This window comes from Pseudopipra pipra, chromosome W (genome assembly GCF_036250125.1).
Source record: "Pseudopipra pipra isolate bDixPip1 chromosome W, bDixPip1.hap1, whole genome shotgun sequence".
Classification (NCBI taxonomy): domain Eukaryota; kingdom Metazoa; phylum Chordata; class Aves; order Passeriformes; family Pipridae; genus Pseudopipra; species Pseudopipra pipra.
In genome coordinates, this window is record NC_087580.1 from 47,411,062 (window position 1) to 47,425,953 (window position 14,892).

At 43.4% G+C, this 14,892-nt stretch overlaps 1 protein-coding gene across 1 annotated transcript in view; it reads right to left on the bottom strand.

Annotated features, from left to right (window-relative positions):
• Positions 1–9,239: 9,239 nt before the first annotated feature.
• LOC135404406 (protein patched homolog 1-like) overlaps positions 9,240–14,892 on the bottom strand; it is a 127,252-nt gene continuing 121,599 nt past the window's right edge. Inside the window, 3 exon segments of the mRNA XM_064639126.1 lie at positions 9,240–9,956; positions 10,868–11,069; positions 11,071–11,111. Coding sequence (XP_064495196.1) covers positions 9,444–9,956; positions 10,868–11,069; positions 11,071–11,111 — 756 coding nt within the window. The 3' untranslated portion in view covers positions 9,240–9,443.

The window sequence follows — 14,892 nt, forward strand, 5'->3', positions numbered from 1 at the left end:
AACTAAAATAAAATATATATATATCCCAATTGGTGACCCAATATCTAACAACTAAAAGAGTTAGCAAAGAAAATAGCTCACTACTCTCCTGGGACAACCGAGAGTTGCTCCGGAACGATCGCCGGCAACCTCTGTCTCCCAAGGTCGGCAAGGCCTAACCAGGCCTCGCTCCCCAACACGGCAGACTCAACAGCAGGGAACCTGCACCTCCAAGCCGCCGGAAGGAAAGAGAGCGAAGGCCTCTCCTCCTTTCTTCTTATAATCTGGCTTACGTAAAAATCGTAGGGAATACTGGGTAAATCTGGACCCTTCCTTGGTTACAAACTGGTCACCAAGGAAGGCCTAGCCCAAACCACCACATTCTGCTATGGGGAAATGACCTCCATCTCAGCCACACCCAATACACTGATGCAAAACAACAGTATTCAGAGATGTTGAATTGTTCAACAAAAGGTTAGCCTGTAATGCAATTCTGCTATCGTGGAGTACTATTACTCAGTAGGATGCTCAAGTTTGTATAGAATGGGCAGCATTTTCTTTGCAGAATGATGGTTCTTGTGCTGTAAAAAGGCTGCAATTTGAGCTATTTCATAAATCTGGAACTCACAGAATTCTAGGTCAAAAGCTGAGATTAATGAACAGCTAGGGAAAGCCTTACCTTACACTGGAAATTTGATTACAGATTCCACTGTAAGATGCAGAAATATTTCACACTGTATTAGCTGCTGTAAGAAGTGAGCTTCCTTCCCTTCTAGGCTAAATTTTTTAACTTCTGCAGCCTTCACTTCATTTGCTTTCTTCTGCTTGGTTTTCTCTAATGGAGGTCCTTTTTTCATTGTATTTGTGCTTTTGATCCATTCAGACATTCACTGCACATTCCATATTTTTGTATTCGCGTAACTTATTCATAAATAACATCATATGCTGCCAGATTCTGGGAAATGAACAAATTTAATTGTCTTTCTTTCTTTTATCAACTAATACTTTGAGTTATGTGATGCACATTCTCTAATCCAAAAGGTAAAAAGAACAAAAGCAAAATAACCTATGTGTTAAGTGATATAATTATTTAGTACAATATTAATAATAGTTGAGACTTAATTTAATATATGTATTTTTTAATATATTTAGCTTTAGTATGTAATCCCTTATTTCTCATGCTATTTGTGCCTCTTCTCTTCCCCCTCCCACTCCTTTAAACCCTACTTTAGGTATTTTTTTGCTGTTTTGACAATCTTAACCATTTTGGGAGTTCTCAATGGATTGGTGCTGCTTCCTGTTCTTCTTTCACTCTTTGGACCGTACCCTGAGGTCAGTAAAACTAATAGTGAACAGAAGAAATAATGTTATCTCTCCCTCTGCAACCAACCCCCTTCTCTAGAAACTCCTTATTTTTACAATCTCTTGGATTTTTTAAATTTTTACTTTAAGTTTCTTGCTCTAGTTTTAATTTAAATATTTATTAAATGTTATGTTTGCTATTTGTTTGGTATTCTTCTACTTCCTTATACTTTTCAAGCATTTTTTAATAAGTATTATGATACCGTGAAGCGCCAGAAACAAACTTCTTAACAGTAATTTGTAGGTATTAAAAAGCATTCTTCTTTATTCAGCACGCGGGACTTTTGGAGGATAGCTCCTCTAATCAAACGTGCCAAATGACAGATGGACAAGGCTTTTTATTACACATACTGTTTACGTATTCATTAGATATTCTTGCTTAATACATATTCATTTGTTTGCTTTACATAGTCACGCATCTACTGCAAGTCCTTCTTTGGTCCTTCCAGGTCTTCTTCGTCATCTTGACCTCAGTTCTTGAGCAGGCACAGTGTCACTGTGTTTCATCACCAAAAACTAACGTTTGTTCTTTATTTCATCTGGGTACACAGAGCTTAGTTTATATCCTGTTTGTTTGAGTTACATCCCTTATTCAATTCTCAAGGACTTTTCTAAGATTATACTGTTCCTTATTTGGGCATTCCAGGATACTGTGAGTAAAGTTTCTATTTCTCCTATCAATTATTTTAGAGGCTGCAATCAACAAACTAAATACAAATGTAGATATTAGATAAGCTTTTAAAAGCAGAATGTCATATGCCAACATAAAACTAGGCTTTTCCCCAAGACATTATAATGAACAGGTAATTTTTTATACTCACCTTCTCCTTTCCCACCTACTGCCTCTGTTGCTTTCTTCAAAATATTTAACTCACCAGACCACCAAGGAGGCCTGGGTGGACCAACATTACACCAGTGGTGGTACACAGACCACACCCTGATAACCATGGTGTAGTGGGTTGACCCTGGCCGGATGCCAGGTACCCACTAAAGCCACTCTCTCACTCTCCCTCTGCAACTGGACAGAGGAGAGAAAAAAAAACAGCTAAGGATTCGTGAGTAGAGATAAGAGCTGGGAGAGGTCACCTACTGATTACCTTCACGGATAAAACAGACTCAAAGTGGGGATAGTACTTAAATTTATTACTAACAGAATAAAAGCCAAAGAGTGAGAAATAAAACAGTCTTAAGAACACCTTCCCCCCACGTTCTCCCTCCTCCCTCCCAGCGGTGCAGGGGGATGGGGAATGGGGGTTGCGGTCAGTTGTTGTTTCTGCTGCTGCTCAGAGAGAGGAGTCCTTCCCCTGCTCCCGTGGGGTCCCTCCCACAGGATACAGTCCTTGATGGACCTCTCCGACGTGAGTCCATACCTCGGGCAGCAGTTCTTCCCAAACTGCTGTCCTGTGGGTCACTCCTCCATGGGGTGCAGTCCTTCATGGGTAGTACCAGCATGGGTCCCTCACAGGGGCCACAAGTCCTACCTGGGAAAAACCTGCTCCAGCGTGGGCTTCCCTCTCCACAGGCTGCAGGTCTCCAGCAGGACCCTGCTATATCTTGGGCCTCCCATGGGGTCACAGCCTCCTTCATGCATCCACCTGCTCCAGCATGGGCTCCTCCACGGGCTGCAGGTGGGTCTCTGCACCCCAGTGGTCCTCCATGGGCTGCAGGGGCCACAGCTCCAGTGCCTGGAGCACTCCTCCCCCTCCTTCTGCACTGACCTTGGTGTCTACTTTGTTGTTCCCATGTTCTCACTCCGCTCTACCCTGGCTGGAATTCTTTCTGCGCAACAACCTCGTGTTCTTAAATATGTTATCACAGAGGCCTTACTATTACTCCTGATTGGTTTGACCTCGGTCAGCGGCAGGAAGCCCATCCTGGAGCCAGCTGGCATTGGCTCCACTGGACAGGGGAAGCTTCTAGCGGCTTCTAACAGAAGCCACCCCTGTAGCCCCCCCCCACCCCACTACCAAAACCCAGCCACAGAAACCCACTACACGTGGCCAGAAGTTTGCCTAAAGGTGTCCCTCACCACTCCATCACTCTCTGTGGTACCCTCTTGACTCAAGCAAAGATCTTGGTGGGTGGAAGGCTCCACCTGAATGTTGAAGACTTTACAGTGTAAAGTCCAAGTCCAGCAAAAAAGGATTCACAGATATGAAATTTTTATTTGATTATTCATCACTTCGGTTAACCATCCAAGGAGTCTTTCTGCTGTGCCTTTTGCAACCGATCTTGTGTATCTCGCATTGGCCTCTTTAGCCACTAGCACGCTTGTAGCAAATGTGGATAGAGCCCTTCCCAAATCTTCATTCGTGAAGCCTAGCCATGAATGAATGAATACTTCTGTTAACAGAATTATTGTGTTATGTATATATCCTGGGTTACACAAAGACTGGTATCCACCTTTTCTCTTTTCCCCAAATATGCCTACTAATTTAGACTGTGGAGGGACTTAAGATAAGGAGGGTACTCTATTATCCTAGGAGAAGAATGTATTCATAAGTGTGAAAAGACTGGAATGCTGATGACTGAGACAATCCAGGTGTTGAGGGCACGCACACTTGCCACCTCAGGCTATGAGCTGGGTGTTGTTTCTTTGTCCTCACACAAATGACTTGTCTGTGATAACTCCCCTCTGGGAGGCATCAGGACAATTCACACACATGACCTGAAGATATTCATCTCTGCTGATGGCCATAATGGATCCACATGTGCTGACTTACACCGGCAACTGTAACATCTTAGAAAGTGTCAAAGACTCTTGAGCCACTGAGGAACATTGCAACAATGAACAGGCAGACTGAGCTACACAAGTCAAGGTGTCACAGGTAGATCTGGACTGGCAGCACAAGGGAGAGTTGTTCCTAGCGCAATGAGCCCATGGGGTGGATCTAACCATGGACACTATCTCCCAGGTTATCCATGATTGTGAGACATGTGCTGCCATTAAACAGGCAAAGAGAGTGAAGCCTCTGTGGTATGGTGGACGTTGGAGTAAGTATAGGTACGGAGAGGCCTGGCAGATTGATTACATCACACTGCCACAGACCCGCCAAGGTAAGCGCTATGTGCTCATCATGGTGGAAGCCACCACTGGATGGCTGGAGACGCATCCGGTACCCCACGCCACTGCCCGAAATACCATCCTGGGCCTTGAAAAGCAAGTCCTGTGGCGACATGGCACCCCAGAGCGAATTGAGTCAGATAATGGGACCCATTTCAAGAACAGCTTAGTTACCACCTGGGCAAAAGAGCATGGCACTGAGTGGGTGTATCACATCCCATACCATGCAGCAGCCGCTGGGAAGGTTGAATGGTGTAATGGACTGTTGAAAACCACTCTGAAGGTGTTGGGTGGGAAGACTTTCAAGCACTGGGATCAGCACCTAGCAAAGGCTACATGGCTAGTCAATGCTAGAGGCTCCGTCAATCGAGCTGGCCCTGCCCAATCAGAGTCCCTTCACACTGTAGATGGAGACCATGTCCCAGTAATTCACTTGAGAGGTACGTTAGGTAAAACAGTTTGGATTAACTCTGCCTCAAGCAAAGGCAAACCCATTTGTGGGATTGTTTTTGCCCAAGGGCCCAGTTGCACCTGGTGGGTGATGCAGGAAGATAGAGAAACCTGTTGTATACCTCAAGGGGATCTTATCTTCGGGTGAACTGTCCATAACTCTGTGCCTCTATCTGTATTTGTATCTACATATTTGTGAATGTGTATATAAGTAGAATAATGCATGTACATATGTAGTTCAAAGGTTTAATTCGATATCCCATCAACAGTGGGCAAGATCCTGGGAGGGGACACAAGTAGCCAGCTAACCCAAACTAACCAAAGGGATATGGTGTCACAGAATCACAGAATATTCTGAGTTGGAAGGGACCCACAATGATCATCGAGTCCAACTCTTAAGTGAATGGCCTTTTCAGGGATCAAATTCATGATCTTGGTGTTATTAGCACTATGTTCTAAGCAACTGAGTTATGTCAGCTCAGGTATAAAAGCTAAGGGAAGGAGGAGGAAGGGGGCCAATGGTTTTTTCAGTGTTTGCCTTCCTGAGCAACCGCTATGCATGCTGAAGCCCTGCTTCCTGGGAAGTGGCTGGACATCGCTTGCTCATGGAAAGTAGAGAATAAATCTTTTTTCCTCTTTGCTTGTGCACACACAAACTTTTGCTTTAGCAAACTGCCTTATCTCAACCTACGAGTCATTTTCTGTCTTATTTTCTCTTCCCTGTCGGGCTGGGAAAGAGAGTGATAGAGTGGCTTAGTGGGGACGTGGCCTCTAGCCAAGGTCAACCAACCACAACATACACCCATCACCCCTGGAACCCCAGGGATTTGGTTATGTGGGGAAATCAAATGTCCAGGGTAAGGGAAGGTACGGGTTGATGTGCATCATTATTTTCCAATATTTGTTCAAGATATCATCCATCCTGGGCTGATGTTGACCTGTTGTTGAGGAAGTTGTTCCATGCAGATGAGCAGGATAAGATAGTAATAAAGAATGTGGAATTAACCCTACAGGTGAGGGGAAGTCAGACTGCCTGGCCTTGGGTTGATCCTCATTGGGATTGTAATAATCAGAGATAATTGCCAAACAGTGGTTGCAGATCTGAGTGTGATTAGAGCTTGCGAGGAGATAAGAGTAAATTGAACTAAAGTACAGGAATATAGACAGAGGCCAGAGGAACACCCCAGCGACTACTGGGGAAGATTGCAACAGGCTTTGTTGACCTACAGGGGAATGACTCTCCCGAATTTTAATAATGAACTGTCGGCAAGTGTGTTTGCGGCCCAAGCCACCTCTGACATCTGCAGCTATTTTAAGGACCACACGTTGGGGTGGCAAGGAAAAAATTTGAAAGATATATTGCCCGGACGTTCTAGACTTGTACTATATGTAAATGATTTATTTCTTGACACCAAGGCATACAAAGACTGTTTGAAAGATACTATTTGTCTATGTACTGCTTTAGCAGAAAAAATGGCCACCGTGCATCTCTTTCTAAGTTTCAGCTGTGTGGTCAGGAAGTAAAATATTTAGGATTTATATTAAGAAAAGGAGATAGATTAGTAGACCCAGGATGGGTCCAGTCTATTGTAGAAATACCTAGACCAGTAACAAACAATTGTGAGGATTTTTTTGATGCAGTAGGATATTGCAGACTGTGCTTACTGGGGCTAGGGGAGTTAAGTAAACAATTGACAGAAGCTACCAAGGCAGAGCAAGTGGAGCCTATATGTCGGGGTCCAAAGGAAGAAAAGACTTTCTGAGCTATAAAAGGAGCTTCAGTTTTTGCTCTGGCACTGGGATTACTGGATTACTCCAAGCCCTTTGTGCATGAGAACAAAGGAGTAGCCAGCAGTCCTTACTCAAAAGCTAGGTCCACACTGCTGCCCTGTGGCTTATTACTCAACTCAGCTGTATCCTGTAGCAGCAGGGAATAATTCCTGTGTCAACGTGACAGCAGCAACAGCAACTATCATGAAAAGGAGTAGACCATTGGTTCTGGGTCACCCAACAACTGTGTGTCCCCTGCATGAAGTAGAACTGATTCTTAAAAAACATGCTACACAAACATTGTTCCCACAAAGAGCACGTCATTATGAATTAACAATTTTAAAAGCAGACAATATTACTTTGAAAAGATGCATTGTTTTGAATTCACCAATTTTACTGCCTCTTCCCTCCAATGGTGAGTTGCATCATGATTGTGCTGATGTAGTGTTTCACCCCAGCCAACTACAGGAAGATCTGTGAGATCAACCTCTAGACAACTTGGAGCTAACCCTGTTCACCAATGGATCTTGATACTGCGTGAATGGAAAATGACACATGCACTATGCAGTGGTGAGAAACTTAGAGGTATTTCAAACAGAACCGCTACAATCCTTGGTGAGTGCCCAAGGAGCTGAATATACTGATGGGGACATAATCAATGAGTGACTATACTGATCTAAATACACTTTTGGAGAATGTCATGCAATGTCTGTGCTATGGAAAGAATGAGAGTTCATTACCTTGGCAGAAAAGAATATTTTTTGTGGAACTGAAATCGAATGCTATTGGAAGCTATTAAGCTTCCAAGGGAAATCACTGTTAGTGCACTGTCCAGCTCATACCAAAGGCTCCAATGAAATTGAAAGAAATAATAAAATTACTCAAACTTATAGTCAGATAGATTTAAAATGGCTTGAAGTTTAGGAATAGTACTATAGGATATTGGGATATTGGAAATACCCCTTGTCAGCCTCTAGAGTTTTTATCAACAGGAACAGTGTTTGGCAGACAATTATACCCGGGACCTTTGTCCCTGCTAGGACCAGTCTCTTAGATGGAGATGGATGGGTTATCAAATTTGCATGGGAATACAAAGCACAAGCCCAATGGCTTCAACCAGTACCAGCAGGAACGCAAGTACGTGATATCCAATCTGGGGATACAGTAATGATAAAAGTCTACTCTCGCAAAACAAAGTTGGACTATAAATGGGAGAGTCCATATACTGTGCTACTAACTTCTTTTGTTGTAAAAGTTACGGGGAAAGACAATTGGATTCATCACTCACATGTTAAATGAATTTCTAAAGAATATCAGTTAAATTAATAACTGACACCGATGCAGAACACCATCAATCCTGCAGTACAGTTGGCTTTGGTTATTTTGTAACAATTGTGGTCCATGTCATCCTAGAAGGTGTGCTAATAATTGTTTTAAAGGTAACTGGAAATATTGTTGACAGGGTTCAAATAAGGGAAGTATAACTAGGGAAGGTACCTCCGGACACATAAACTGGTGCTGTGCATGCAGACTACACCAGCCACTAAAAGTTAGAAGAGCTTTAAAACAATACAAGGTATAGATAATTTGAGAATAACATCCAGATGAAATACATTCATTGTGCTCAGCCTGTTTAGCTCTAATTGTATAGTCTTTATATTGATTATATGTTGGACCTTGTAATATTGATACTCTTGACACTCCTTGGATCCTTTTTTGCTGATATTTTGTATATTCAGAATGGGTAGTGACCCTAATAGGCCAACCTCAGAACAGTTTACTTCCTGAGTTTCTTCCATTGCTTGACACTTTTTATTAATAGTACAGCAGCTAACTCTAATCTGGCTATTGCCTCCATACAAGCAATAGCAAACCAACTAAAATGGTGTTTCAAAACTGAATGGCTTTAGATTTATTGTTAGCCAGTCAAGGGGGTGTTTGTGCAGCTATTGATCTTGCTGTTCCTATCTCAAGAACACAGGCAAAGTGTTAACAAATTCTAACTGTTAGATTGTTAGTCTCCCATCTACACCCAGGCCCCTCAAAAGATTGGTGGGAAACACTGTTCAACCATTGGGGAATTAATTCTTGGTTATCAAGCTTATTACCCACTCTTATTAAAATTTTGCTTCCTGTAGTTGTTATGCTCTTATTGTTCTGTTGTCTTTTTCAACATGTTCAGGCTTGTTTAATAAACATAATACTTAGAAGAATGCAAGGGTATAGGCATACCCTTCTTGATGACCCTTTATAAGGCAGGTATGCCTATAAAAACAAAAGAGGGGACTATTGTGCAATTTGGTATGCTACTTATAAAGAACTTGTTTAGCATAACTTGCTTAGCATTAGTAACTAAATTTACTGAAACCTCAGGCTGCAAGCCTAGATACCCGAACTTTTACCTAGTTTAGTAAAAGGAGGCCGCAGAGCCAGTTCACAATGAAAGATAAGGAAGCAAGGAAGGCCACTACTCCCATCAGCAGAAGGTGCATTGTCACAGATAAGAGAAGAAATGGCCTGCCTAGAGACAACTAAGAGAACCAATGAAGAACAAGAAGACCCCAGACCTAAATATTATTATTGGACAAAACTATGATGTGAGGGCTGAGAAATGGAGATTGTAAGGTATTTCTTTGTTCAGGGTCCCTCTCTGGAGGCACCCAGCTCAAGCTGTTTCTACTACTGTACCACTCAAACAAATTACCTTTCAGTATTTAAAGCCTGAGACTGCTACAGGATGCCTAAGGTAGAGAAGTATCATTAATAACATCATTGTCCAAGACAGGCAAATCTACTCGCTACAGGAGACAGATCTATCTTACTCTGAGTTGTTGTCAGGTATCCTTTCTTCACATTCAACAGCTTGCAGTTCTATAGCTTGTATTTTAGAATTTCTTCTTTCATACCACATATCAAAAGGCACATGGGGGTCCTCAAATGGCCTGTGGCCAGCTTCATAGTATCCCTTGTAGGATGGAAAGCTCCCTCCCCAGGAGTTGTGGTTGTGTGTGACAGAGTGGACAGCAACAGTCACTGAAGCGGTCACAGTAGTGATAGGCTGGCAGTAGGTTGGTTCTGAGCCACTCATGGCAACAAACACTGGGCTTCTCATGTTATAAGAACAAGTCTTGTGGCTCGAGCAACCCCTATTGCTAGGTCCTGAAAGCTGTTCAGCAGAAATTTCAAAAGCGTCCCTGCAAGGAGGTGATTGCATCCCTTCCCTTGTTTCCCATTTTGGTTGTCTGTCCTGATGTTGTGAATGTTGAATGTCAGCCACTGGATTTAATTGAATTCTGGGACTTGACTGATACCTTGTCTCTGGCTGAACCACCTGAAAGGGAGACACATGATTATGCCTCTGACAAAGCAAGGTAAATATATACTACACTTCCAACATACTGCTCCATCTTTTCAAAGGGATGGATAGCAAGCACTCGATCTTAACTTATTCAATAAGCAGAATTGCAGGCATTTGTAAAAGGTTCCACCCAGGGTACATACATAGGATGTTAGTGGGGTACTTTGCACAGACTAGGAATCTGTTTCTTGATTTCTTTAAAAAGCATGAAGCACAGCACCTACATCAGTCAATAAACTGTCCAATTTCAAGTGAGACTGTGCTTGTGCCTATTTTTAGGCCTCTGATGAACAAAAAGAGATCCACACTGCAACTCAACATGCAACATCATGGGTAGCAGGAGATGGAGTTTTTTCACTTTCTTTTGAAATCACAGTTATGCCACCTCATTAGCAAGATGGGACAGACCAAAGATTTGATATAACCCCGAAACTTGGTTTTTTTTCTGGACTTTATCAGTCTTTCTCCCCAAGTGAGCTGTCCAGAGAAGAGGTATATGAGATGGTGACACCCAGGGAGCTGTGTGGAAAAGGTTTGGATCTTTTAAACCTCTTCCCACTTTCTTTCCTGGAGGTCATCCACAGCAGTCATTGAATAGACTAAGATTTCTCTCTTGTGGCTGGTGCTAATATGATACAACAGCAATTACATATGCTGAAGACCTTAGCTTTGGTACCATAATTTTACCCCCGACTTGATTCTAAAGGAAAACCTTCACATTCTGTCTACAAGTGCTCCAAATTTTGGCACAGTCACAAAGCATAATCATCCAGAAACATGAAAGAAATATTATAGCCTTCCCACAGAAATAGATTTAAATTAAAAAAACACAACCAAACAAAAATATTCTTGCCCTCCCTCCAGTCAACATGTGAGCTACTTACAGTGGATCTTGCAAAGACAGGATTCTCAGTGGCTTCCACTATTACTTGATGGACTGGTGCCCCAGAGCCTTGAATAGCCTCATACTGATGCTCTTCACTGATGCTGGCATTTTGAGAGCTGGATTCAGAATCAGAGGAATCTGACCCATTATTTATGTGCCCGAGTGGCAGTGCAAACCTCACGATGCTGGGGAGTGGCTCAAGATGGAGTAGGTAATTTATTTCGTCTACTGGCTGGAGAAACCTGATAATGACAGGGATAATTATAATTACAAGTATTCGGTATCATTCAATTAGCATTACCCTTATTATTATTATTAGTGCTTAAAAGAAAAATTCTTTAGCCAAATACACCTTTTCATGCCATGAGAACATAAGCACTACTTTTCTTGTCAACACCTCTATTACACTAAAAAAATGCATGAAAGGAAAAGAGACATGATCTTCATCTCAGATGTATGCAAATAGGATTATACGTATTTATCTATGAATCATTGTCTCAGCAAGTTCATATATGTACATGAACATGCACACTGACACTTATAGAAAGAATTTCTAGACTTGCCTCCCCCCTCAGCATATATTAATCATAGAATCATTGAATGGTTTGGGTTGGAAGGGACCTAAAAGATCTAGTTCCAAACCCTCTGCCATGGGAAGGAAACCTTCCACTAGGTCAGGTTACTCAGAGCCCCATCCAACCTGGCCTTGAACACTTCCAGAGATGGGGTGTCCACAACCTCTCTGAGCAACCACCCTCACAGTAAAGAATTTCTTCCTAATATCTAATCTAAACCTACCCTCCTTCAGCTTAAGGCCATTCCCCTTTGTCCTATGTCTACATGCCCTTGTAAAAAGTCCCTCTCCAGCCTTCTTGTAAGCCCCCTTGAGGTACTGGAAGGCTGCTATAAGGTCTCCCCAAAGCCTTTTCTTCTCCAGGCTGAACATCCCCAACTCTCTCAGCCTGTCTTCATAGGAAGGTGCTCCAACCCTCTGATCATCTTTGTGGTGCTAAGCCACATGATTTCATAAATAACATCAAATGTGTATATATGGTATGGTTCCATGTCTAGTTGCAAAGAGAAATGGATACACGTACTTGCAATATATGCACATATATACATATATATTGTTTGAATAAGGGATCAGGCCACGTATACAGCTAGGAGTATAAGAGATTATGCACTTCTGTCAAAACTGTATTATTAAAAAAATATTTTATTTTATTTGGCCACAGTGACCACAAAGCAATAGAGTTCAAAATCTCTGCTGACAGGAGGAAAAGGGTCAGCAAAACTTCAACCCTGGACATGAGGAGAGCCGACTTCAGGCTGCTCAGGGAATTAGTAAGTAAAGTCCCCTGGGAAACGCTTTTGCAGGTGCTGAGTTCCATCAGGGCTGGTCACTTTTTAAGCCCCACCTCCTAAGGGCACAGGAACAGGCAATTCCTAAATGTTGAAAGTCCAGCAGATGAGGCAGAAGGCTGAACAGGGATCTTCTTTTGGAGGTAAGGCAAATAAAAGGAAGATGTATGCCCAGTGGAAGCAAGGTCAGGTGACATGGGAGGAATTCAGACATGCTACTTGCCAATGTAGGGAAAAAATTTGTGCAGTCAAAGTTCAATTGGAGTCGAAGTTGGGCAGTACTGTGGGGGACAATAAAAAGAGGTTTTTAAATATATTAATGGCAAAAGTCAGTGCAGAAATGACATTGGCTCATTACAGGATGAGGATGGTCACCTCACAAACAGGGACAGAGATAAGGCAGAGATGTTTAATGCTTTCTTTGTCTCTGTCAGCCCTGATGATGGGCTAAGGGGGTCCCAGTGTCCTGAGTTGGAGGCCCATGTCTGTGAGAATGATAAACTCCCAGTTCACCCTGATGTTGTGAGGGATCTGCTGCTCCAGCTGGATCCCTATAAGTCTTTGGGGCCTGATGTGATTCCTCTGAGAAGACTTAAAGAGCTGGTTGATGTCATTGTGAGGCATCTCTCGATGATTTTTGAATGGTCTTGGGAATATGGAGGGGTCCCAGCTCACTGGAAGCTGGTGAACGTTGTCCTGATTTTCAAGAAGGGCAAAAAGGAGGACCCCAGAAACTACAGACCTGTCAGTATCACTTTACTGCCTGGTAAAGTAATGGAGAAGATTATTCTGGGAGTTATTGAAAAACACCTGGAGGACAACACAGTCATTGATCAAAGACAGCGTGGCTTCATGAGGGGAAAACCTGCTTGTCAAATCTGATTTCCTTTTATGACAAGGTAACCCACCTAGTTGATCAAGGGAAGCCAGTTGATGTAATCTTTTTGGATTTCAGTAAAGCTTTCCATACTGCCTCTCATGGGATCCTTCTGGACAAAATGTCCAGCCCACAGCTGGATAAGCACATCATGTGGTGGGTGAGCAACTGGCTCACAGGTCGAGCACAGAGGGTTATAGTGAATGGAGTAACATCAGACTGGCGACCTGTCACTACTGGAGTTCCACAGGGCTCCATCTTAGGCCTTGTGCTCTTCAACATCTTCATAAATGACTTGGACGCAGGACTGGAAGGGATACTAAGCAAGTTGGCAGATGATACAAAATTGGGAGGAGTTCAACAAATTGGAGGACTAGGTAATCACCAGCCATATGAAGTTCAACATGGAGAAGTGCTGGATTCTGCACCTGGGATGAGGAAACCCTGGATGCACATACAGATAGGGGAATGAGATGCTGGAAACGGGGGTCCTGGTCGATATCAAGTTGAATATGAGTCAGCAATGCCCTGGCAGTCAGGAGGGCCAACCATGTCCTGGTGGGGGCATCAGGCAAAGCATCACCAGCCGGTCAAGGGAGGTGATTGTCCCCCTCTACTCTACACTGGTGTGGCCTTACCTTGAATATTGTGTGCAGTTTTGGTCACCACAATATAAGAAAGATAGTAAGTTATTAGTGTCCAAAGGAGGGCAAGGAAGATGGTGAAGGGCATTGAGGGGAAGCCATATGAGGAGCAGCTGAGGTCACTTGGTCAGTTCAGCATGGAGAAAAGAAGACTGAGGGGACACCTCATCTCAGTCTACAACTTCCTTGTGAGGGGAAGAAGAGGAGGGGCAGGCACTGATCTCTTTTCTGTGGTGACTAGTGACAGGACCAGAGGGAATGGCCTGAAATTGTGTCAGGAGAGGTTTATTTTAGATATTAGGAAAAGGTTTTTCACCCAGAGGGTGGTTGGGTACTGGAACAGGCTCCCCAGAGAAGTGGTCACAGCACCAAACCTGACAGAGTTCAAAAAGCATTTGAGCAATGCTCTCAGGCACATGGTGTGACTCTTGGGGATGGTCCTGTGCAGGGCCAAGAGTCGAACTTAATGATCCTTGTGGGTCCCTTCCAACTCAGAATATTCTGTGATTTTATGAATATAACAACAACAACAAGGCACAGCAGAAAGACTCCTTGGATGGTTAACCGAAGTGATGAATAATCAAATAAAAATTTCATATCTGTGAATCCTTTTTTGCTGGACTTGGACTTTACACTGTAAAGTCTTCAACATTCAGGTGGAGCCTTCCACCCACCAAGATCTTTGCTTGAGTCAAGAGGGTACCACAGAGAGTGATGGAGTGGTGAGGGACACCTTTAGGCAAACTTCTGGCCACGTGTAGTGGGTTTCTGTGGCTGGGTTTTGGTAGTGGGGTGGGGGGGGGCTACAGGGGTGGCTTCTGTTAGAAGCCGCTAGAAGCTTCCCCTGTCCAGTGGAGCCAATGCCAGCTGGCTCCAGGATGGGCTTCCTGCCGCTGACCGAGGTCAAACCAATCAGGAGTAATAGTAAGGCCTCTGTGATAACATATTTAAGAACACGAGGTTGTTGCGCAGAAAGAATTCCAGCCAGGGTAGAGCGGAGTGAGAACATGGGAACAACAAAGTAGACACCAAGGTCAGTGCAGAAGGAGGGGGAGGAGTGCTCCAGGCACTGGAGCTGTGGCCCCTGCAGCCCATGGAGGACCACTGGGGTGCAGAGACCCACCTGCAGCCCGTGGAGGA